Raw genomic sequence first — 23,205 nt, forward strand, 5'->3', positions numbered from 1 at the left:
ATTATGTCATGTTAATCACCATACATTACATCAGTTAAGAGAGCTTCTACTATGGTTTAGAATTTACTCCTGGTATTAGCTTGATTGATAAAAGATGATAAAATGAACGCAGGCTAGGAAGGTCTTATTCTTGGCTTTTCAACCATCAGCTTTAATTATAATAATCCCTGCCCTCCTGCTTACCTCACAGAGTTGTTCTGAGAATCAAATGTGAAAGGGCTAAGTCCTTTAAGACCTCAGGGTGCTACTGAGGATTGCTTAGCCTCCCTGTGGTCTCTAGGCTGGTATTCTTGGACTGGGGCAGGGGTTGGAGAAATGCAAATGCTCAAGCTAATTTGGCTGGTGAACATGATATTGAATAGAACTGGCTCACGATCTTCTGTGAGCCCTTGGATTTAAAAATGAATGCAATGAAAAAGATACAGTCCAGTAAGATATATCAACAGTCCTCCATTAGCTAAGCAGTCCCCCGGGCTTGCTCATTAGTCTCCTGCATGCCATAAAAAGGATGCCTGCAGCCCTGCACTTGTAATTCAACACTAATGGCAAGATGGTGCAGACTCTGTCTCCAGCAGGAAGCCTAACACAGCACTCGAGCTTGCCTTTCTCCCTTCCGTACTTCCCGGGATCGTCTTGCAGCTATTTCGCTTTTCCCTAAGTTGGAGCAAACACAGGTTGCAAACTACACCAGAGAACCGTGTTTTCCTTCCTGGTTAACTTGTTTGATTTGTAATATATTCAGACAAGAAGCAATTATGACCTGTATTTTAGAAAATGATGCCCAATTAACAGTAAGATTATGCTAAACAATGTGTGAAAGACATTTTGGTGTGGGGTAAGGGAGGTGTTTAGTAGAGCAAACATTCAGCGAGTAGGGTAGAAAGGCAACTCAGGGGATGGCCCTGAAATGAAACAGTTGTTTTCTCAAATGTGCAGTCGGAAATGCAAATGTGCAAGAGCAACGGAAAAGATTCATTGTGGTCTCTGATGAGAAGTGCATGAAGCCTGTCTCATCAGACACGCATCCTCATCGCCATCAGATAATATTTATTAAGCCTCTTATTCTCCTGTGCATTTATGTGCAGCTGTGTGCGGCCCCATAATGGCTCTGTGACTTATGGTGGTAACTAAGGGTTCATATAAAATGCCGTGGTCTGCAGATATAACCGACCCCAGGCTTTTGTTCACCCTCTGTTCAGAAGATGGAGCACTCTTGGTGCTGTGAAAAACCAGGTGAAAGCAAACCTTAAAAAACTTTAAAGAAAAGTATGCTTTTAGCAGATAGAGAAAAACCCGATAATTGAGGAAAACCAAGCAGACTCACAGTGAGAATTGTGACCAGTTACCATTCACGACAGCCCCCTCCTGTAACTGACCCCATCAGCGCCTTGCTGAACACTCCCAGCTGCTCACAAGACTTTGAGCGGAGCTCTCCCCTTTGCACAGGTCGGGGAACATGGGATCGGAGAGGCTGGGACTTTGACTCCCAAACCCATGCATATGGACCCCGTGCCAGACATGGCGCACATTATCTCCCATAACCCTCAGATCACCCCGTGGAAGTAGTTCTGGTTATCCTGCTGACAGCTGAGAAGGTGCTAGGGAGACAATAACAAGCCCGGGGTCACACTTGCTGCCTAGGAGTGCACAGCAATGGCCACTCTGGGGAGAACTCCTGCGATGTCTACTTGGTGCCCACCATCCTCAGCTTCCCTTCCAGACAGCCCTGTCCATGGTATGTCTCCTCTAGGGCTTCAAATAGGAGGGGTCCAGTGGAGGGGAGCCTTTTGTTGAACCTCACAAGAGAACAGAGCCATTTTCCTCCCGCACATGAGCTCCACGGCTCAGACACAAGGCAGAGACTGTTATTCAGGGAGGCATGGTTGGTTAGAAGTCCAAAGGATAAAAGGTCAGTAGGGGATAGAAGAAATTGGATTTATTTATAGTATGTGATCTAAGTGTGCTCAGAGGTATTCTCGTAGGTTACCCAGAACAAGAGAGCATATTTATGGCCAAGATGGTGCAGACATCCTATTCCTTTTTATTAAGAATGTTTATTACCCAGCAATTGGGTTAAGCAATTGTCCAACTGCTGAATTGCTGTCCCTCTGATGGACCAGCCTCACTGCCCTCTAAACCACAGGAGCAAGGGGCCTAACAGCTCTTCCTAGAACGCACTAAGGGGCCCTAGTCTTCCCATCCCCAACCTTACATTATTATTCCCATTTTTTGACAAAAGTGATAAAGAAAAGACGTTTGGGAGGAGACGCCGTAAGTGGGTAATCATAACAAATAGCTTCAACTTGAGGCCAGCTCCCTTCTGCAGGGCACACACAACCTGTAGGAGGCCCAAGTTCATGTCCCCGATGAATTTCGGGGTAAAGGTCGTCAAATGCCCCCTTAGTACAAGCTCCTTCTGTCTCGTGCTCAAGCACAGACCCACAGGGAAGATAAAATAATGATAAAAACAGTTGCTGGGCTGAACTAGGCTGAGTAACTATGCTGGAGAATTTTAATTTGTTTAATTATTACAACCCTCCCAGGCAGTGGTGCTCATTATTCCCATAGTACATAGGATGAATCCAAGGAGACAAAGTTACTCTCTACTGAAGTCCCCAGGAAGGTTTGATTCTATTGTAGCAAGAAGCCTGATCCTTCAGGGTTTTCTATTCTTAAGCACAACCTCTTTTTCTTAGAAATGAAAACCTTGGAGAACTAACCATGCTGCTGTTGGTCTATTGTCTGCATGATCCCTTGTCAAGCATCGGCACACTCAATGCCTGGGTTACACGATCTCAAAGCCAGCTTGGTTTGGGTGTAAATTGAATGAGGGTGTTGCCTGCGCTCTCCATAGGACTTCAGAATCACTAAGTGCTACCCCTCACCTTGTTATAATGCCAGGGGTGCCATGTGCTGGGGCATGGAATAGATACAGACACCAGGTGACTCCTGGAACAGCAAGAATGCCTGCCAGCTTTGGGCATCGTTGCTGATGTGACTGTGACCGGGCAAGGGCTACCCAGATGCCCTTGGGACAGACAGCCTTCAGTTATTCCCAAGCAGCACCAAATTTCAGCTAGAAGTTCTCTGGAGCTGACCAAGAAGGGGCAACTGAGTGGGAAGCAGAGAAAAGGAGGCCTGCCACAGGGCTCGGACCCAGAGCTGGTCCACCCAACGATCACTGCACCCAAGGGTCCTGGGACCATGTTCCCGAGCTGTGCCCCATGGTAACTGTGTTTGTGTACTTGGTCTGGAGCCTCCTCTTTTTATTGATTTTAGTTGTCTGACAACATAACCCTGGAAAATCCCAGAAATATAACAACACGAACTGTAATTCCAATGACAATGTGAGATAGTGCCTTTTCCCCAATGCTATATGCTAACACTCTTATTACTCGTAATAATAGTATACAACTATAGTATAATGTAAGGCTCCCCATTTTGCCACACACTCACAGAATGGTGACATATGGGCTATCTGGAGGCATTAATAAAGGACTTCATTAGAGTCAGGAGCTGGGTTTGAAGCGGTGTGATCAAGGGGTCATCTGTAAAACAAAGAACCTTCTCAAGAGAGAACCAATTTACTCCCTGTTCCTGCTAAAGCTCTTCTGGCCTCGCTGGTGTCCACCTTGTGCTTGGCAAACAGGCTTATTCTGGATGTAGGAGATTAGGGATAAAAGATTTTTTTAAAGAAGGAGAAAAAATATAATTCAGAGATACGGCGCTCTGTGTGCTTAATTTGGAAGGCTTTGTGGTTGAGAAAAATAGATGCCATGATCTGCCTTTGTTGAAAAGGTGACATCTGGGTTCATTAAAAGGTATATGTTAGATTTTGATAAAGGCTATTTTTCTAAGTCATTAAATTGGTTTTTAAGGAACTTTATACTCTCCTTCCTTTGAACAATTATTAAACTATAAAATAGAATTGCACAATTGCTAAAACTGTAATCTGAAATTTTACAGCCAGCTATAAAATGCTATATTATTAAACTATACTGAAGATGCTCAAGCCCATTACAACTTTTTAAATGAATTATAAAACCCTTTACTGCTGATAAAATAATCTTAAATTACAGTACTGTGTATTCTAACAATATGTTCAACCAAAGTTTGCTACAATGCAAACATGCCAATCACAAAAAAATCATTACTTGAATTAAGTTTGTGGAAGCTTGCACATGACAGCAGGTGCAGAGAGCAGACGTTTGCAGGCTGGGCGGGACGGCCCTTCTGCCCCAGGGAGGGGTCTTTCCCCACATTCCTTCCACCACAGGACCAGCCAAGAGTGAGTCTCTCATGTTCAAAGGCTACACAAGAGATACTTAACAGACCCCTGTGCATTGAAGGAAGGCTGTGGCAATAGTCATTTTTTCCACTGAAATTCATCCCATAAATGAGATTTTTATTTTTTTTATTTTTTAAAAGATTTTATTTATTTATTTGATAGACAGAATGAGAGAGAGAGAGCATGAGAGTAGGGAGGTTCAGAGGGAGAAGCAGACTCCCTGCTGAGCAGGGAGCCCGATGCAGGACTTGATCCTGGGACTCCAGGATCATGACCTGAGCCAAAGGCAGTCGCTTAACCAACTGAACCACCCAGGTGCCCTAAATGAGATTTTTTTTTTTTTTTTTAAAGATTTTATTTATTTGACAGAGAGAGACACAGCCAGAGAGGGAACACAAGCAGGGGGAGTGGGAGAGGGAGAAGCAGGCTTCCCGCGGAGCAGAGAGCCCGATGTGGGGCTCGATCCCAGCACCCTGGGATCATGACCTGAGCCGAAGGCAGACGCTTAACGACTGAGCCACCCAGGCGCCCCTTAAATGAGATTTTTAAACTGTCAAATATTTAGTTATTAAGTACCTGCCCCTCACACATATGTTATGGACTGAATGGGGTCCCCCCAAAATTCATATATGAAAGCCCTATTCCCTGGGTCCTCCAGATGGGACTGTATTTGAAGAGAGGTCTTTAAAGAGGTGATTCAGTGAAAATGAGGCTGTTAGGGTGGGCCCCAATCCAGTCTGACTGGTGTCCTTAAAAGAAGGGGAGATTTGGACACACAGAGGGACACCGGGGATGCACACAAAGGGAAAGGCCACGTGAAGGCTCAGTGAGAAGGCAGCCATGTGCATGCCACGGAGAGAGTCCTCAGGAGAAACCAGCCCTGCCCACACCTTCATCTTGGATTTCTGACCTCCAGAGCGGTGAGAAATAAACGTCTGTGGTTGAAGCCCCCTAGCGTGTGGTGCTTTGTTGCGGGGGGCTGAGCACACCGTTGCGCTGGGTGACACTGCCCTCCGCGGATGGGCCGTGCGTGCATCTACCTACCACGAAGCCTGACCCCCAAAATGAAATGCCTGTTTTTTGGTACCAGTTATATGTTGCAAGCTTCCACGTCTAATGGGGTTTGAATACGCAACTGAAGGCTCATTTCAACAGGCTGTGTGGCAGCCTTAATGGAGTAATACCCAATTTTTGAGCTCTGAATTCAAGCACTCTCCTCGATGAAGGGCTTTGAAAATGCTCTATAAGCAGTTATTTCGAAAACTGTTTTTACAACAGCCTCTCTCCTCCCAGGGCTAACGTGGGTGGATTCTGGGAGGCAGCTTCCCTCTGAGCTCATCTGCTGGCACCTGGAGCTGGGAAGATTAAGTCCCAGGAGGCCACTGGCAGCCCCTCCACGCTGGGAGTAGCCAGGCCCATCAGGCGGGGCCCTTAGGCCACTTGGCAGCCTGGCCCAGAGCTCTGCAGTGAGGCTTCTGGGGGAGCCCAGAAGCAGCCTGGGTGGGGGGCCCTGCGGCTTAGCGCTTCTGCTAAGGGAGGACACCCCTCACAGCTCTTTTCTCCCAGAGTGGGGGGAATAAACTGACTCTGAGCAGGAGAGCATTACGCAAAGGCACTGTAGGTGTTGCCAACATTTGGTTTTTTTTTTTTACGGGACCCATACGACAGCGGGGGCTAGAAAACACTCTGTAATACGCAGAAATGATGGAGACCTCACAAAGACAGGGAACCAAATACCACACATGACAGGCAGCACCAAAGTCATTTTCTTAAACTAAAGGCTCAGGAAAAGGCATCTGCGTTGTCAGAATCACTTAGGTTCAGCACATGCGCTGCTCAGTGGTGAAGCATCTGGCACTGGCCGTGTGATCCTGCTCAACACCCCCCCACCCCCCGAAACTCCCCCATGCTCCAAGTCTGTGCGTGAAACCTGACGGTGGTGCCGTACACACATGTCCATCCACTCTGGTCATCTGGCAAATGTCTCCTTTGAAATGTCACCTGTGGGTGACTTTCCCAAGGTGCCGGGGTGGAGGAGGGTGAAAAAACATTCATCAGAAGAAGGTGAGGGTGTGTGGGGCCCTGCGGGCTGTGGAGACCAGCAGGTCCTCGGATGATGAGAACCAGGTCGAGAGCCTCAGTCAGTACCACCTGTGATACCATCCACAGGCCCCACTGTAAGGGGAGTGTCACCTTGGGAAAATTAACTTAAATGTCCAAACGTGGGCATTCGGTGGCCACTGCGGCCCCTTTTCATTGTTCTTGCCTGCACTACCCTGGAAAGATTTGGTCCAATGTGGCTGCTTGCTCTTCCATCTCCGTAGGCCCCTTGCCAGGTAGGGAAACCTGAAAAGACTCTCCAACACCTCCATTTCCCCTGTTGTAAAAAGGAAAGGGGGTCTTTGAGGCAGCCCTCGTTTCCTGGATGGTAGTCCTCAGCCAGGGACGATTTTGCCCTCCAGGGGACATCTGGCTCTGTCTGGGGACATTTGTGGGTGTCACCATTGGGGAAAGGTGCTCCTGGCATCTAGAAGGTGGAGGCCAGGGGTGCCGCTCAACATCCTACAGGACACAGGACAGCCCGCACTACAAAGGATTTCCGGACCAAAATGTCAAGAGGGCCAAGGTGGAGGAAGTCTGATGTGGGGGAATTCTTCAATTCATGGCCAAGAGATCACCCAACAATCCTTAGGGAAGTTTCCAAGATTGGCAGAGAGGTGCACAGCCCACCTTCTGCAAAGAATTCCCAAGAAGCAAGTGACCTCCCACAGAGAAGCATCTGACTCTGAATTACATTTCCAAACCACCACCCTGACAAGGCCTCACCTCTTATCCTTAACAAGCCTGTTCTACAGGTGCAAAGTCCCACAAGACCAGAAAAGCCACTGGAAAATAGGACCCATAAAGCAATGCACAACCCAGCCTGGCCCCCTCAGGGCACTTCTCTATGACTGAACGGGACAAAGAGGACCAGTGATATCCGAGTGCCGAAAGCTTCACAAAACTTACAAATAATAAAGACTTACACGGTACCACCTCTGGGCTGGGTGCTACACCGAGCATACTTTACACGCAGGATCGCATTTAATCCTCATAATAGCCCAAGGAGGCTCTACCACTGTCATCCCCATTTCAGGGATGAGGAAGTTGAGGCTAAGTAGTTTGCCCAAGGATTCATGGCTGGTAAGTGGTGAAATGAGAACAAGCTAAAAGTTCCAACTCCAGCTTTCTTACGAGAAGTTTCACTGTTTGGCCCTAGAATTAAAATTAGAATTTGACTAGCTTTTGATCCTGGTTTCTGGGAGATAACCTTTACATCCTTGGAAGTTCTTGAGTGATAGGAGTATCTTTGGTATTCATGAGCCCTTTGGATCCTACCTGAGTTCATGGTAATGAGACGACTCAGAACGGGGACTGGTCACCAGAGAGACCAACTACGGGCCAAGGGGCTGGGGCTTTGAATCATGTGAGGTCAGCCCAACTGCCCGACCTCCAGGGAGCAGAGAAGGGTAGAAGGTTGCATTCAATCACAGGCCCAGTGGTTCAATCAGTCACGCCTGTGTAATGAAACCCCAATTAAAACTCTGGTCACTGAAGCTCAGTGGAGCTTCCTGGGGGGTGAATGCATCAGTGCGCTGGGAGGGGGACGCGTCCTGATCCCACAGGGAAAGGGAATGAAAGCTCTCTTCTGGAGACTCTCTCAGACCTCAGCTTCAGTATCTCTCCATTTGGCTAGTCTGGATTTGTATCCTTTATAATAAAACCGTAATCCTAAGTATAGTGCTTTCCTGAGTTCTGAGTCATTCTAGCGGATTGAATCTGAGGGGTCATGGGAAGCCCTGAATTTGTAGCTGGTTGGCCAGAAGTGCAGGTGGCCTGGGGACCCCTGAAGTGTGGCTGGCTACTGAAGTCCGGGCCATCTCGTTGGGGACCATGCCCTTACCCTTTGGTGTCTGTGTTGTCTCTGAGAGCTGGCGTCAGAACGGAGTTCTAGGGACACCAGCTGGTGTCAGAATAGGTATCGTTTCCTTTCTTTATGCCAGTTTATGAACCAGTCTGGCACCTCCATCTGCCAGATGTTCCACAAGAATGTAGGGACTGATTTTAATCTCTATTGAGTGAATAATGTTACCTAGAAACAAAAAGGTAAAGTGCTCTGATTTAGGTAATACAGTGCAGTCATTTAAAACACATAGAAGGAAAGAAGCTCCTTTGCTCTTTCTCCTCTCCTGATCCAGCCTCTCTGTGTCTCAGGCCTAATGTCTGAAAAAATGGGAATAATAATAGTACTGACTTCCTGAGATTACTGTGGGGATTAAATGAGTGTGTGTGTGTGTGTATATATATATATACACAATATATTCAATATTCTAATTATATATATAATGTGCTTAGAACCGTACTTGGCTCATGGGAAGAGCTTATACACATTTACTTTATTAATACCCAACCATAAAAACCAGAGGTGATGTGTGTTATCAAAGCAAAATAGTTCTGGGTTCTGTTGTATTGGATGGTTTATAATGTTTCTCAAAGGAGGGTTTGGGGACCACTGGTGTCTATGACACCATGTAGGGGGCATTACTAACATTTTTAATTTTAATATTTATATATTGATTATAATGTATAGAGAACTAGCACACTGATTCACGTATGTGTCACATATGTTTTTAAGAGCTTCAGATGAGTCTAAAATGATAGTATTTGTATAAATATCTAGTAATTGAGTTTTTTGTTTTGTTTTGTTTTTAATGAGAGAGAGAGAGAGAGCGCGCACAAGCAGGGGGAGCGGCAGGCAGAGGGAGAAACAGCTCTCCGCCGAGCAGGGAGCCCGATGCGGGACTCGATCCCAGGACCCTGGGATCATGACCTGAGCCGAAGGCAGCCGCTTAATTGGCTGAGCCACCCAGGTGTCCCTAGTAATTGAGTTTAAAGATGAATATGAAGCAAATAATAGTACAGGCAGAATGCAGATATGGGAAAGAATCAAAGTCTTGGTGTCAGAGGCTGAGACGTGGGGCTGGTTCTCAGACACCATCTTTTCTGCAACTAGGACTGTTTCCTACTTACAGCTGTGTCACCTCTTCCCAAGGTCAATGCTGGTTAAAGAGATGTGGCAATAGCCCCTGGAAGATAGTCCCACTCTGGGATCCGGGCTGGACCAAGATCTGACTACTGTCTCGGTCATACCACCAAGAAGCTGGTTGCTAAGGTGACACTCCCAGGAGACTCCTTCTGGGCATGGGGAGATGGAGTTTGGAACAGTCATAACCCCTCAAGACCTGGTCCTTTCTCTACTGCTGTTTGGTTTCCCATCCTCCTTGTCTCGGTGTCCAAAGTACACCTGTACTTTCCCTCCTTCCTTAGGACTTTCTACAATGACCAATTCTTAGAATCGGCTGGATATCACTCCGTTCCAATGGTTCTTACAAATTAAGAAAGCACAGTCTAAAGAGCTCCATCTTCTTTCCTCCATGGACACCCAGCCTCTGGGAAGAGCCCTTCCTTTATAGTCCCAGGGTCCAGCGTTAAAGCTCTCACACTTCTCATCAATCACTCTAAGAGTGGTGGCCACTTACCACGTGGAGCGGGTTGGACAGTCATGCTGGGCCCTTTGCGAAAGGGGAACCAGGTTTTTAAATCTCACAGCCGACCTGAGAGGCAGGTGATACCGTACAGCAGACATTCAGAGAAGGGAGGAAACGTGCCCTAGGTCACAGAGCAATAGGAACTGAGCCAGGGTTCTCACTCAGGTCCATCTGACCCCCAAAGCTCATGCTCGTCCCAGCAAAGCCACTCCTAGGCTGTCAACCACAGGTTAAAGGAAAGTGCTGAGGAGGTGCCCGCAGGGTCTGCCCACTGGCATGGGTGGACTGAGTCCCGGGGTGAGCGTCCCCATGCCAGGGCCCGCTGTGGAAGGAAATACCTCACTCCCTCCCCTTCCAGCTTCCTGCCCGCCCACCAATCATCCCGTGCAAAATCCCACCACCCTGGCCTTGCAATCAAGTGCCTCTTCTCCAGTGGAAGATTAACAGGACGCCAAAGCACCCCACTGCTCTGCTAGCATAAATTGCAAGAAAAACATTTAGAATATTGATTAAGTGCTTCATGCTCGAAGATTTAAATTTACCTCCTGTATTTCCAGGATTAGCTGACATAATGGGGTCAGTCTGCTGGCACAAATGATTTACAGAACACCCATTGGCAACTTGCCTTTTAAAACTCAACACTGAACATTTTCACTTGGTCACAGCCAGAGGAGTCCTGGGCATTTAGCAGGTTTGGATAATTGCCTTCCTGCCGCCACATCTAGAACTTCTGGGGTCTGGCCCTGGGAAGAGCTTTGAAATCATTTCCGGTCTGGTCTGGCCCTATCAGGTACAAAGAGACTTTGTTTAGGTGATGGGGTACTGGGGCGGTGGAGGGATATGCTGTTCTTCTAGGATCGAAAGTTTTGTTTCAGGTCTAGATGATTTTCAATATTCTGATATTCAATATTCTAATTAAATATTTGAATACTCTAATATGTAGGAGGTAAATGGATGGGCAAATCTTGTCTGCCCTCTCCTCCTCTTATCAGTCGGCGAACATCCTGCATCCTACAAGCACCCAGCCCATTTCTATAAGCTTCAAACTGTACTCTGCGAAGAGAAGGAAATGTATCAAGTCAAGGAGGCCAGGGATTAAAATCCAGTGGATATTGCAGGTTCTCTGCTCCAGGAAAGATGCCCACCCTCAAGGCCTTTGTCCCATGGCCCACGGAGGGCCATTCTAAGTGTCCCTGTTGTGGGACCTTTAGGGCTAGCGTGGTCTGACCACCAAAGCGGATGATGGGCTATTGGTGGGGAAGAGAACAGGAGCCCTCTGCTCTGCACTGGGGATTTCAGTAGTAAGCATTCTCACAACGACTATCCACTGGAGATGCTCACACTTCTTCATGACTGAGAAAACCACATTGCTGGTTTCTTTCTAGAATGCTGTCTTAAAAGTTCCACTAGGGAGAGGGGAGGAGCCCTACTTGAGCTCTGTCTACAACCTCTGGCCCTCCATGTCTCTCCACAGAGATGTTTTCTTTGGCTCCTAAGAAAAACTGACTTTGGTTGTGGCTCTCCCTGTTCCCGAGAGCTCTCCAACTGCTCACAGCTATCCCATACCCACCTGCTAGCCCTGGATCGGAGTGTGCGTGTCCCTCAGGCTACCAGACTTTCTCTTGTCAATCACAGCTCTTTTGAGGGGAAAGAGAGTGGAAAGCGGCAGAGACAGCAGTTTTCCCCAGAGTCTTCAGCCACAGCCCCTGGGCTGTCTTCCCCAGGCTCTAGCACCCTGTTAGACCATGGAATCCAAGACCTGCAAATGCCACTTTAAGGGGTCTTTACTTTAAGCTTCCAGAATTAAGTGGTGTACAGTGAGGCAAAGTAGGGATTTTTCCAACACCTACTTACATCTCCCAAAGATATTTACTTTAAATAAGCGACAAGTACAGTCCATTTGGTTTAAATATCCTGAGCTTTTTTCAGCTAGCAGACCACTCAAGTGCACAGAAGATGAAATAATTGGTAGAGTTTTTAATCTTCCTTTGTTTTTCATGTGACCACTTTGTACAAGTCAAAGGGATATACCAACAATAGCACAGTCCGCGTCATGCTTGTTACTAATATGACGGCCAATTAATCCTGACATGGGAGCTTGGCGCGTTACCCAAAACCTGCTATTTTATCACCGCGGGGGGTAAGCACTTGGACATTTCTATGACATTTTATACTAATCAATCAACTTTCCTTTTTTAAAGACAAGCCTTTCCTAGGAACTGCAGATGAGTCCTATATGCCCCACACCCAAGGCCACCCATTTCCCCAGAAGAATTGCATTTGGTTTGTTGATTATTACACTTTGAAGCCGACTTTTGAAAATGTTTATTCTTATTTCTTCCCTTCCAAAGGGGAAATCTATCTCAAATGTTAAGACAGGAACTCAAGTCCCCAAGAGTTTTCTCGTATTATTGTATATTTTAAAATATTACAAGAGGGTGCCTCTCAAGGGAAGTGACCTTTATAGCTGCCAAAGATAGTTGACTTTCTCCAAATCTGTTACCAATGGATCCCAAGCTGGTTTCAGTCAATTCTATTCTGAGTAATGACACACACGGCTGGGACAAACGCCATTCTAAGATATTTCTAGGACCCCCTGGCAAATGATAATTTATCTGGAGACAGCCAGGCAGGCAAAAGAAGGACAGATGGGGAGAATGAGTCTCCTGGGAGCCCTCCTCCAAAGTGAAAGTGCTAAATCAGTGCCAGGCACCATGTTCTCGGGGTGAAGGCCCATCTCTTATCACTCATTCACCCCCCATCCTCTGGCCTCCAATGATTCTTTCCACTGTTGTTAGTATAGGTCATTCTAAAGACATTACCAAGCTGCGAAAAGTTTTACTGGCAAACTTTCAGTCTTTCCCTATTCCCTGTCTCCCGGAATTGCATGAGCTTTGTGTTTTCCCTATTACTTGAATAGCTGCCTTCGGGAAGCACTAGGACATATGGCTCTCTGAAAACCAGCTTTTCCCTGCCGCCTTTTCTATCCTCTCTTCTCTTCTGTTTTTTACTTCCTCCTTTCTGTCCATTTCTAATTCAAAGAAAGAGCCCAGGTTGGTTGTTCAAGGCCATGGAACAAGGCAGAGAAGTATACTGGTCTTGGGACAGAAATCCCAGGCCCTCCGAAGAATTGCCGTGTGATTCTGGTTAAGTCACTAGCCTTTCCCTGCCTCTGTTGCCTTAGGTGTAAAAGGGAAGGATGTCTGTAAGCAAGGCACAACACCCCTGTCCACCTGCTGTAAAGGGACCCGGTGGCCACCTGACTGGGCATCAGACATCACATGTGACATCTTTAAAGTACCATTCCGGAGTGTTCACTCTGTCCCAGGCCCTGAAGCATTACCCCCGTTTAATCCCCTCAACTCTGGCAGCTCAGCCATCCTCGAGTTTTGTGGAAGCTGAGGCTTGGAGAAGCCACGGGGCTGGTGAGGATAAGAGCCTGGGTCTGAACACAGGCTTGGCTGCAGAACCCATGCCCTCACTCCCCGCCTCACGTGTGCAAAAATGGGCTCAAGCAGACCATCCCCTGAGAAGGGAAGGTGAGGTTTGGTAGAACCCTGAAGGACTCCCCAGAAGTGAAATGCTGTTTAGCTCCAAGACATGTGTGTCCTGTGTGTGTGTGTCCCAGGGAAGACAAGTATGGCTGCGCCCTCATGCCCTGCTCGTCCCACACTTCTATTTCCCCCCTCCGCCGAGAAGTTAAAGAGCAGCCTCGACATAAACACCATGCTTTTACTTTGCCCCTCTATTTATGAGGCAGACTTCCTATCACTAATACAGGGGAAGGCGAGGCGCTGTTTCTTGGGAACAGAGCTCATGTGTCCCCCAACGTTGCCAGGGCAACCTTGCAGCAGCACAGAGTCCTCCTTGTGGGGGGCGGGGGGGGGCTGGGCGGATCTGTGTCAGAGGCACAATATTGTGTGGCCAAGACATGCGTGCACCACAGGAAGCAGAAGTCAGGCGCTGTGATCTGGGGGGGGGGCGGGGTGGGGGATGGGGGAGCAGGGCACAGGGAGGTGGGGAGAATGCCTCCTTATGGCGGACACAGTCCTCTCTCAGTTTCCTCTTAGAGGAAACTAATTTCACGGGATTTCCAATAATGGCTATTCTTCTGAAACGCCATCTATTAATTTGGTCTGACTTCCCAAAATGTTGACAAGCTGTGCCTTTGCCCATTATTTGTAAGTTCACTGAGGAGAGAATTTTTTTTTTTTTTTTGAGTGCCCATCTCCATGAAGTTTCCAAAACAAAGAAGGGACTCAATAAACAGACTAAACGCTCCCTCCGCAACCATGCTCTGTGCGCTCAGACACGTGCAGAGAAAGACGTGGTTTTGTCACGGTCAGACCTTGCCTCTTGTACCAGTCAGGAACCATCTCTGGCCCACTCTTATCACCGAAGGACACCACGGTCCAATACCTTACCTGGCCCTTGTCTTACTGGTGCTAGAACCTGAGTGGACCCAAGAAGAACAGAAGGGTGGCTGAGGAGGAAGCAGGATGCCGAGCACCCGCCAGAGACAAAGAACAGATCCTGTGTCTGTGGTGCGATGTCTGGCTCCAGGCTCGCCTCTCCCCGGCTGGGGGGCTTTGTGCAAGTCACCTCCCCTCCCTGAGCCTGAGGGCTCTGCTGCAAGATGGGGCAGTTAGAGGCTGTAATAGTCCCCAAGCCTCCTCCTACTTCTGGCGGTTTCTGCACAGTGATTTGGACATTGGACGTGCTCAGGAAATGCTTCAGAAGCACGAAGAGAATCTGGTTGACCTTAGGCTGTGCGGCTCCCCTCCCCGACTGCTCCTCAGTGCTGTGCGTATGGGTGGGTGTGAGAGCGTCTGAGGGTTTGTGACATAGGAGGATGGGAAGGAGACCAACAGTCAGCTGAGTGGCATGTAGGATATCCAAGAAGAAGGGAGACACTGGGGGAGAGAAGACAGCAAGCAAACCAGAAGCAGAGGAACTGCCCCAGTGGTCTGTAGGGAACAAAGAGGATTGTGAGTTAAGACGGTATTGGCAAAAGAAGGTTTCTGGTGAACATTCTGGTGAGCCTGATCCTCGGTGGCAGCAGAGTGGTGACAGAAGGGAGAATACTCCAGTGACGGGTGTGAAGTGACAGCACAGTGCCTGGTGCATGTGCCTTTCCCCAGCATGGCAGGCAGCAGAAATCCTCACGCGGTCACAACTACCCCCAAAATACAGGAAGAACCACGAGAGCACCGGAGTCTCCTGGATTCCCAGCACGAGTTCTGTGACTCACAAGCTCTGGAGGCTCCAGCAGAAGTGTTACTTCACCAAGCCCCGGTGTCCTCAAGTGCAAGAACAAGGCTAACAATAATACTGTTACTCTCCCACAGCCGTCAAGAGGATAACAGCCAGAGAGGTAAGCTGTGCGAAAATACTCTGCAGACATACAAATAGGTAATGTCTTGCTAAGTAAGTAGCTGAATACTCGTTACTACGAAAAAAAAATCAATAAAAAGGCAGAATAAACACTCTGCTGTGACTAAAGGCAGGAAACTTTTGTTCGCATGCCATTGTGGTTCTGCCCTTGGAGATCTGGATTAACCCCAGGGAAGTCTCCTGGCCATTCTCACCGGCCTCTAGTCCCACGAGGGGCTCTGGGCAGAGTGGCTCCACATAGTTCCTCCTACTTCAGAAAAGCACTTTCTTCTGCTTCTGGAAGAACGAAGCCGTACAGACTCTACACTGGAGTTAACACCTCACTAGTGACAGCGTCTCTGGTTAACCTTTAGACAGAGTTACACGCTCCACGTTAAGTTTAAATGACAGTGGTGGCGACCGACCTAAGAGTACCTTCTCTTTCAATAGGCGCTGCTTTGTAGAGAACACAGAATAAGCATAATAAATCAATCAATACCAGTTCAGCTCTGCCACTCCACAAACAGAAGGCTTAAAGATTCATCTGCCCAGCCCCCTCATTCCACAGGTGAAGACACCAAGGCCAGCTCTGGGGACCCTAACCAAAGTCACATTCCCAGCAGATGGGAGTCAGTCCCAGAGTTCGTCTTTCTCCCGCTCTGTGGCACTTCACAATCTCCATTTATCATGGTTAAAATGCACCTTTAAGACGCAAACCCAAGCAGCCCTCCATCATTAGCCGTCTTATCTTTAGATGCATTGCAGGAAACTAGTCCGGGCTTCCCCCTCTGCAAGTGAGCTCCAAAGGGGAGTTCGGTCCCCGCTCTTACCTGCAAATTTGCACAAGGTGGTAAAACATGAGTGGGGATTTCATTCTCAGACCCTGCTGGCGCCAGGGGCTTGTTCTTGGCCCGGAAGGCTGTGGTGGTGGTGGCAGTGGTGGTCTGAACTGGGAGGGCTGGCTGCCACACGGTCCCATCAGAACCATTGCCAAAGGCTTGAATTGCATTTTCTGCAGTAAAACAGGAGGAAATCCAATTTCAAAGTCAAGCAGCAAATGTAACAGACAGGATACATAAAGCCAGAAAGGCACACTAGAAATTCTGATTACAGTATTGGACTTCCCTGAACAAAACCCATCCATCCCTCCACCCTACACATGCTGAGAGCCAGCCATCGGGTCAGGTGCTCAAAAATCAATTCATTCATTAAACACCGAGATGGACACTTAGGTATGCTCAAAGCGCAACAAATAGTGTTCCTATTTATGTACCAGGGGCTGAGCAAGATCCTTGCCCTGAAATACTCATCAGTCAAGTGCTTCGAAACCCAGCCTTGAACCTTTTTTGGGGGGGATCACGATCATTGACCCATCTTCCAAGAACATCCCTGTACTCTGTTAAAATACTATACTAAAAGCAAACTAGTTGGTGCTTTTTTTTTTTTTAAGTAACATAAACCTAATTATGAGGGACCTTGGTGGCATCCATGCTAATTTGGCAGGCAGTAAAATCAAACAGCAAAAGATGTGACTCACTACCGTAGAGCACTCTGCACATGCTCTGAGCAGCGACTATGAGCCAGGCATTGCTCAAAGTACAGATGCAACCGGTTTCTTTAAAAGAAAATAAATCTACCCCAATCTCATCAATATATAGTGCAAATTTAAGTAAGATTATTTTTCCCCTTTCTGCTCCCAGTCTTCCAAACAAAATCTGCATAATTAGGTAGGAGCAGCCCTACTTAAATGAAAAGTTTAAAATGTAAAACTTTAAAAGCTTATTACAATTTCATGGGATTAGATTGTTTTTATGGCAAGAGTAAATTGGTTGTGTGTTGTTCCCCTCCTCAAAATGAATTAAAAACAGTTTTTAATCAGGTCCTCAGGGATTTGGCCTGGCTTTAGGAATTTTTTATTTCATATTCATTGTATAAGAAATCAGACTCCTCCATTTGAGACCCGAATGTGCAAATTGTTAATATATGATTCTTAGCGGCATTTCCCGATATACAAGACAGAATAATTTAAGCCTAATCTTCCTCTTAGAAGTGACATTTTGTTCTAAAATTGTTATCCTTTAAGTTCAGCAAACTGGAAGCTTGTTTTCTCAAACTTTACATTTTTCAGGCTGTAAGAGACAGCTTCGAATTAATATAAATGCTTTTTATGCTCCCAGCCACGTTACATGGCTTAACGGGTGGGTGCGATGCAGAGAGGTTTCCCTGAATGACCCGGAACCACCACCACCACAAGCCGCAGAATGCTTCTTTCTCTTTCCTGTTCAGACAGGGAGACTCAGGAGACCCCTGCCGTTTATTGTCACTACCTGAGCTTTCCCGTGTGCTTGCCTTGCCACGTGGGGAGTCTGCAGCCTCGCTCATTCATTTACTGAAATGTCAGTGGAACACAGACTAAGCGCCCGGTCCTGCTCTGTGCAGGCCACGCAGCGGTGAACATCAAGGACAGCAACAACAGACAAAACCCCTGCCCTCATGGAGATCCCATGCCCCGGCTGGGGAGGGTATTAAGTGAAATACAGAATCCATTTAGTGCTGAGAAATGACTGGAGGAAATGAAGCAGGGGTGAGAGTGGAAGGGGGAAATGTTCTGATAGAGCGGTCCAGGGAGGTGAAGGTGGCATCTGGAGAAGACCCGAGTGACAGTCACTCCTATCTTACCTCCGTCTCCAGCTCATTCTTCTCTCCTCCCCTCACCCTGGCCATGCACTTTGGCTTAAAAATAACTGTGTTTCCCCCAATAACTAGAAATAAACAATCAGTTAAAGTTGTGCTCATGATAGAGGAATCTGGGAGAGATCTGGTTAATCCGAAGGCAGCAGAATTGGGTTACTGCATTCGGTTTGGAATCTACAAATTTCAATTCCTTCTACTCTAGAGCCTTTTGCAAGAGAGTGAATTGATGGCGCTGTGTCTTTGGTGGACTGTGCCCCTTCTCATTGAAGTATAAATGGAATGACTATGAAAAATTCTGGCTGGCTTCGGTCCCTGTTGAAGACCAAATGTATTTATTTTTATTGAAAAGTCATTAGCAAAAAGAGGCCAGACCAGTCTCCCCTTCACCAAAATATTATTAAGCAGGGACACCTTTAGTTTCTCCATGAGGGAGAGGTTTTCCAGCCAGAGTGACTATCATCTTTTCTCACACTGACCTACACTGTCATTGCTTTATCTTCATTAAAACTTGCATTCTACCAAAAGACTGTGCAGGATGTGGAAAAGGATATATACATACTTTTCTTTTTTTAAGTCAAGACCAAACAAGAGATCTAAGGTACACTTCACAATGTTTTAGCAAATGTCTCCATACTTCCCACTAGTTCTGTGGTTTTCAGTTTCACTTAGGTGTCCAGAAGCTCGTGTTGGTTTTAAGATGATTAAAACATTTGGTTACAGCCACATCACTGAAGTACCTAATAAGCAAATCATTTAGATTTGTCTTTTCAACAAAGGAAGCTATAAAGAGGTTTTAGAATAAGTAACACTTAAAAGCTTTTCCATGTACGCATGGTAAATTGTTAGCTAATTCTCTGGTCATCAATCATTGTATAGCAGAGCATCATGGAGAGCTGTCACGGCTCTCAGAGGGGTGGCTGAACCTTAATTCCTAGAAGCTGGCTCCAACATCTCTCACCAGGAAGTCACACCTGGTCCCCAGTGTTCAGCCATATATTCTCGTCCAATGGGCCCTTTAATATCAGGCATGACACAAAAGCCTCAGGGGACAGGGGCTGCAGAAGAAGGAACTCAGGCTTCAGATCCATCTCTGGCATGGAGGGTCCATGTGAATAACAGCTGTTTACTCAACTGTGAAATGGAGATGCTCATACCTAGATCTAGGACTCTGTGCAGATTACAGTAAATGAGATAATGTATATATTGCACTCCCTATAGAGTGAGCTGAGGGCACCCAATAAATTAATGTCGGCTGCCACAAAATGAGAGCGAGGTACTCAAGCATCTCCGCTGGATCACCACCTCAAGCAGTGTGCATCTCCGTGGATCGAAGGGAGACCCGGCACAGTCTGATGAATGCCCGTTGTTCACACCTGTTCATTTCTCTCCATCCCTCTCCCTTTGGGAAACATGTTTCCACCTTGCCCCAAGCAAACTGCAATAATAACTGATACTATTTCCAAGCAGGAACAACCTCCCCTCTCCCCCCCACCCCCAAGTGCTCATCTCTGCCTCTCAAGATAACTGACATCCTGAGGTTCCTGGCTGCATCGCCAGCTTATCCCACTCAAGAATTGTGGCTTCTCCTCTGAGCCAACCCTGAACACCCAGGGGGCTATTGATGTTAATGTTCTAATTTTTCTCAGCGAGCCCTTGGAGGCTTATCCCCATCTAATTTGTCTGAGCTTCTCACACCGTACATCGCGCCCAGGTTTTAAGAACCTCTGGAACAGACTTCATGCTGGTTGCCAACATCAGAATTCGACCTGTGGGTAGAAGAGTTCTATCTGACATAATGTACCCTCTGTTGTTTGAATCTCTTGCTCTCTTAGGCCTTTGGGTTCACAGACTCGGCAGCACCCACTCGCTCTGTTCCCTGCTTCATTGCGCAGTATGGCCAAGAGATGCTGGATTCACCATCAAGGAGCAGGAAAAAAGCGACAGAGAGAGAGAAAGAGAGAGCGAGAAGAGGCAGGCACAAGAAACATGAAGATACAGCTTGAACACAGAGAGGAAAGCGTGTTTGTGTGTTTGCTTCCTTTTTTTTTTTTTTTAAACTCACTAAGACAAGTATTGTCCTTGAAGAAGTTCAAAAATTTCAAGCATTCTTCTATATCATTCCCACTGTTGTTGCAGTCACACCATGGGGCCACGCTGAGGCTGCTGGAGTCTATGTAGTTGGGGGTCATGACTGTACCTAAAACAGTAAAAACAAGGCACCTCGTTCTTATGGGATCATACAGACTTTTGTATAGCCTAAAAAGAAACAAATATTCCTCTGATGGTGGATGCACCACGGATAATTACAAACATTGTGTTTGCTGAGTGAGAAATTACAGTAAGCAGTGCATTTTCTTGGCAATTTATCTTGAGCACATAAAATAATTTACACATTTACTTAAAAAATTATAACAGAACTCCTTGAGCTGCACTTAGGGTATTTTTTCTGCCCAAATGGTATGGATGTTATGGAGTAGGAGAGAATTAACTTCGAATGCATGAGTTGCCAAATCCCTTGCATTTTCTTGAAAATGTCATTAATCTTCATAAATAGACAGAACTGGTTTTACGTAGCTTAAAAATTCTTTTAGGACTTTGCATCCACTTCCCTCAGAAGCAAATGGCTTCTTCAAAGTAACACAGGGAAGCTTAGAAGCTATCCTTTGGGTTACCGCACATCCGGAACATATATAATGAGGCCTCTGCTCACCAGACTTTCAACTGATTTAAATAAAGTCTTCCAAGTTGCGAAGGAATTGGAACTAAACAGTGGAAATTCTCTAAGCTGATGGCTCTTGGAGTATTGTCTCGATAGTCCCCAAAAGTCCTCAAAGAAATGCTGGGTGGTCTCACTTGGCTACATCTTCCTATATTCATGGTTTTTCTGATGAGCTCTGTGCTGGCGCAAATAAACAATGTATTTATACTTAATACAACCCAAATGTCTTCTTCTGGGTGGCTCGCACCAGGCGATGCCTATTCATGCCAAGAAGCCTTCTGGTTTTCTGTACTTTGTGGACGTAAGAAGTAATAGGTGGTCAGTGAGCCACAGGATATATTTGGTTCATAAACAGAAAAAAAAAAATTCTTTGTAAGCTCTTCCGGGTCAAAGACCTATCTTTTTTACCTTACATTCCTTACCAATTTGAACTACATTATCTCCCATCATACCTTGGGATGGGAACTTTGATCCACAGCAGTGAGCACCTAACTTTGGATGAGAAAGGAAAAGGTACCCCAAACCCTGAGTCAAGAGGTTAAAATGTGTCTACTAAGTATCCACTGAATGCAGGGCATCATGATGGATCCCTGCCATATGGAAGAAGCAGGTGCAAGCTTTGTCCTGAAAGACATTTAGAACCCAGTGACCAGTGCGCAGGGAAAGATCCAGACCCAAGAGGGAAATAAATTTTGGTCTGTGAAATGCATTGCTTCAACCATTTCATTCCATTCCATGATGAGTATTTCATCATCCTGGGCAGGTAATGGTTTGCCAAGCCAGAAATGCCTGGCAGCCCTGTGCCTTGGCCCCTCATGGAGGAGTTAATGAACACATATGCCTGGAAGGATATGGACTAAGGTGTTAATAGGGATTACGTCTGGGATTCGAGTTGTAGATCCTTCCTACTGTCTCCTTTGGGTTTCTCTGTATTTTTTTTTACTTTTTATAATGAGCATGGCTTAATTATTTCCATTGTTTCTTAAGCTCATAATTCCATAGTTGATAAGTAACCCCTACCAGAGACCAACTTACTTAAGAAAAGGAAAGAGTGAATGCAAATTTGGAATACTGACTCAAGGAAGATACACCCATTGGGATACAGCCACAAAAATGCTAAACAACACGGTGAAAGGTCTTGCCCAAGAGAACACAGGTATCCTTTCAAAAAACGCTGGAATGAGTGTGCAGTCCCCTATAATATCCCCGCATTAAGCACCATCGTTGATTGTCCCAAAATCTCTTGCTGAAGACACTCTGGTGACAAAAAAAAAAAAAAAAAAATGGGTCTGTGCTGTCATTCTTGGTGGGAAGCTCTTCTCGCCGGTGACTTGTGTGATCGTGGCAGGAACACACACCCTGGCTGAGCCGTCACGCTTCTGACAAGTGTGATTTCCCTCACCCCTCCACAGCCTTCACTACGTGTTTGTCCTCAAATGTCAGTTGTGACGGAGCCCTGCCACCAAGGCTTCCTCAGGCCCTGGGACCCGGAACACCTGCCTTTCTTCCTGCCTGCCCCTTTAAGCCACGGGCACAAATTTCTGACTCCTCGCACTCTACTGGTACTAAGTAGAGTACTAATTTCTGACTCCTAACTGCACTCTCGCCCCGAATGCCAAGAACCTGGTTCTGGGAAAGCCTCAGGTGTTGAGAGGCAGAAAACACTGTTTCTGCTGGTCTGTTCTCAGGGAACCATTTTAGGCTCCATCACCCCCTGCCCAACAGGAGCTGAATTACCAAAAATATTAACGGTGAGAAGGACCCCGGTAGTTAGGGGTTTTATTCCCATTTCTGGGGAACAGCCTTTTTTATTTCCCCAGACAGAATGCCTCCCAAGTGCCCTAATTCAACGAGCTCAGATGGACTTGCTTCCCTCTTCCACGGCCATGTTGTTTGTTTGTTTCCTCCTGTTGTTCTGTGTGGGCGGTTTTCCCCCGGGGGATGCTTCTCAGGTGCTCAGACCTGCACTGTCTTACTCCCTGCTTCCTGCCTCTGCCTCTGCACGGCCATGAACCCCGGGTTTCCCAGGGGATCAAAACCCCAGCACAGAGGGTTACTGGGCGATTTTTTCCTTTTACAGACACTGGCAAGCTGCAACGGAAAGAGTCTGTGAGTCTTTGTAAACCACACTTCCCTCCCGTCCCGCTTCTCCCGGATCTTACCAATAAGCCCTGAGTAGGCGAGGAGGCAGTCAGCATAGTTTTCCTTTAGACAGCTGCTGGAAGACCTTGACTCGGGTTGGCAGTTGGTAAAAAAGTCCGCAAGGCGAGACCTGCAATGGAAAGAAAGGGCAAGTGGTGAGTTTTGAAATACCCTAAACTTCTGGACCAATGTAAACTTTTCTTCGTTCCTTTGTCGATATGCCTTTTTCTGCACAAAAAAAAAAAAAAAAATATATATATATATAAAGTGTGCGCTCTGAGGATGTTAGCACCCCCTCTTATCCAACCTCCCCCCACACAACCGTCCCCTCCTTCCCCCAGACTTTTACCCACCTGTGTGTCTGCTTATTTGCAGAGAAGTCTTCAGGGCCTGTAACTGGA

The 23,205-nt window shown here is 46.7% G+C and overlaps 1 protein-coding gene across 3 annotated transcripts in view; it reads right to left on the reverse strand.

Moving 5' to 3' along the window:
- The window catches only part of GFRA1 (GDNF family receptor alpha 1), a 222,076-nt gene that overhangs the window by 16,178 nt on the left and 182,693 nt on the right, over positions 1 to 23,205 (reverse strand). For all 3 annotated transcript variants that reach the window (XM_032422964.1, XM_032422965.1, XM_032422963.1), the window contains 3 exons: positions 22,825 to 22,934; positions 20,006 to 20,140; positions 16,080 to 16,261 (listed from right to left, as the gene is read on the reverse strand). In XM_032422964.1, the coding sequence (XP_032278855.1) occupies positions 16,080 to 16,261; positions 20,006 to 20,140; positions 22,825 to 22,934 (427 nt within the window). The remainder of the gene's footprint in view (positions 1 to 16,079; positions 16,262 to 20,005; positions 20,141 to 22,824; positions 22,935 to 23,205) is intronic.

Source organism: Phoca vitulina, unplaced genomic scaffold (assembly GCF_004348235.1).
Source record: "Phoca vitulina isolate PV1807 unplaced genomic scaffold, GSC_HSeal_1.0 scaffold28, whole genome shotgun sequence".
NCBI lineage: Eukaryota > Metazoa > Chordata > Mammalia > Carnivora > Phocidae > Phoca > Phoca vitulina.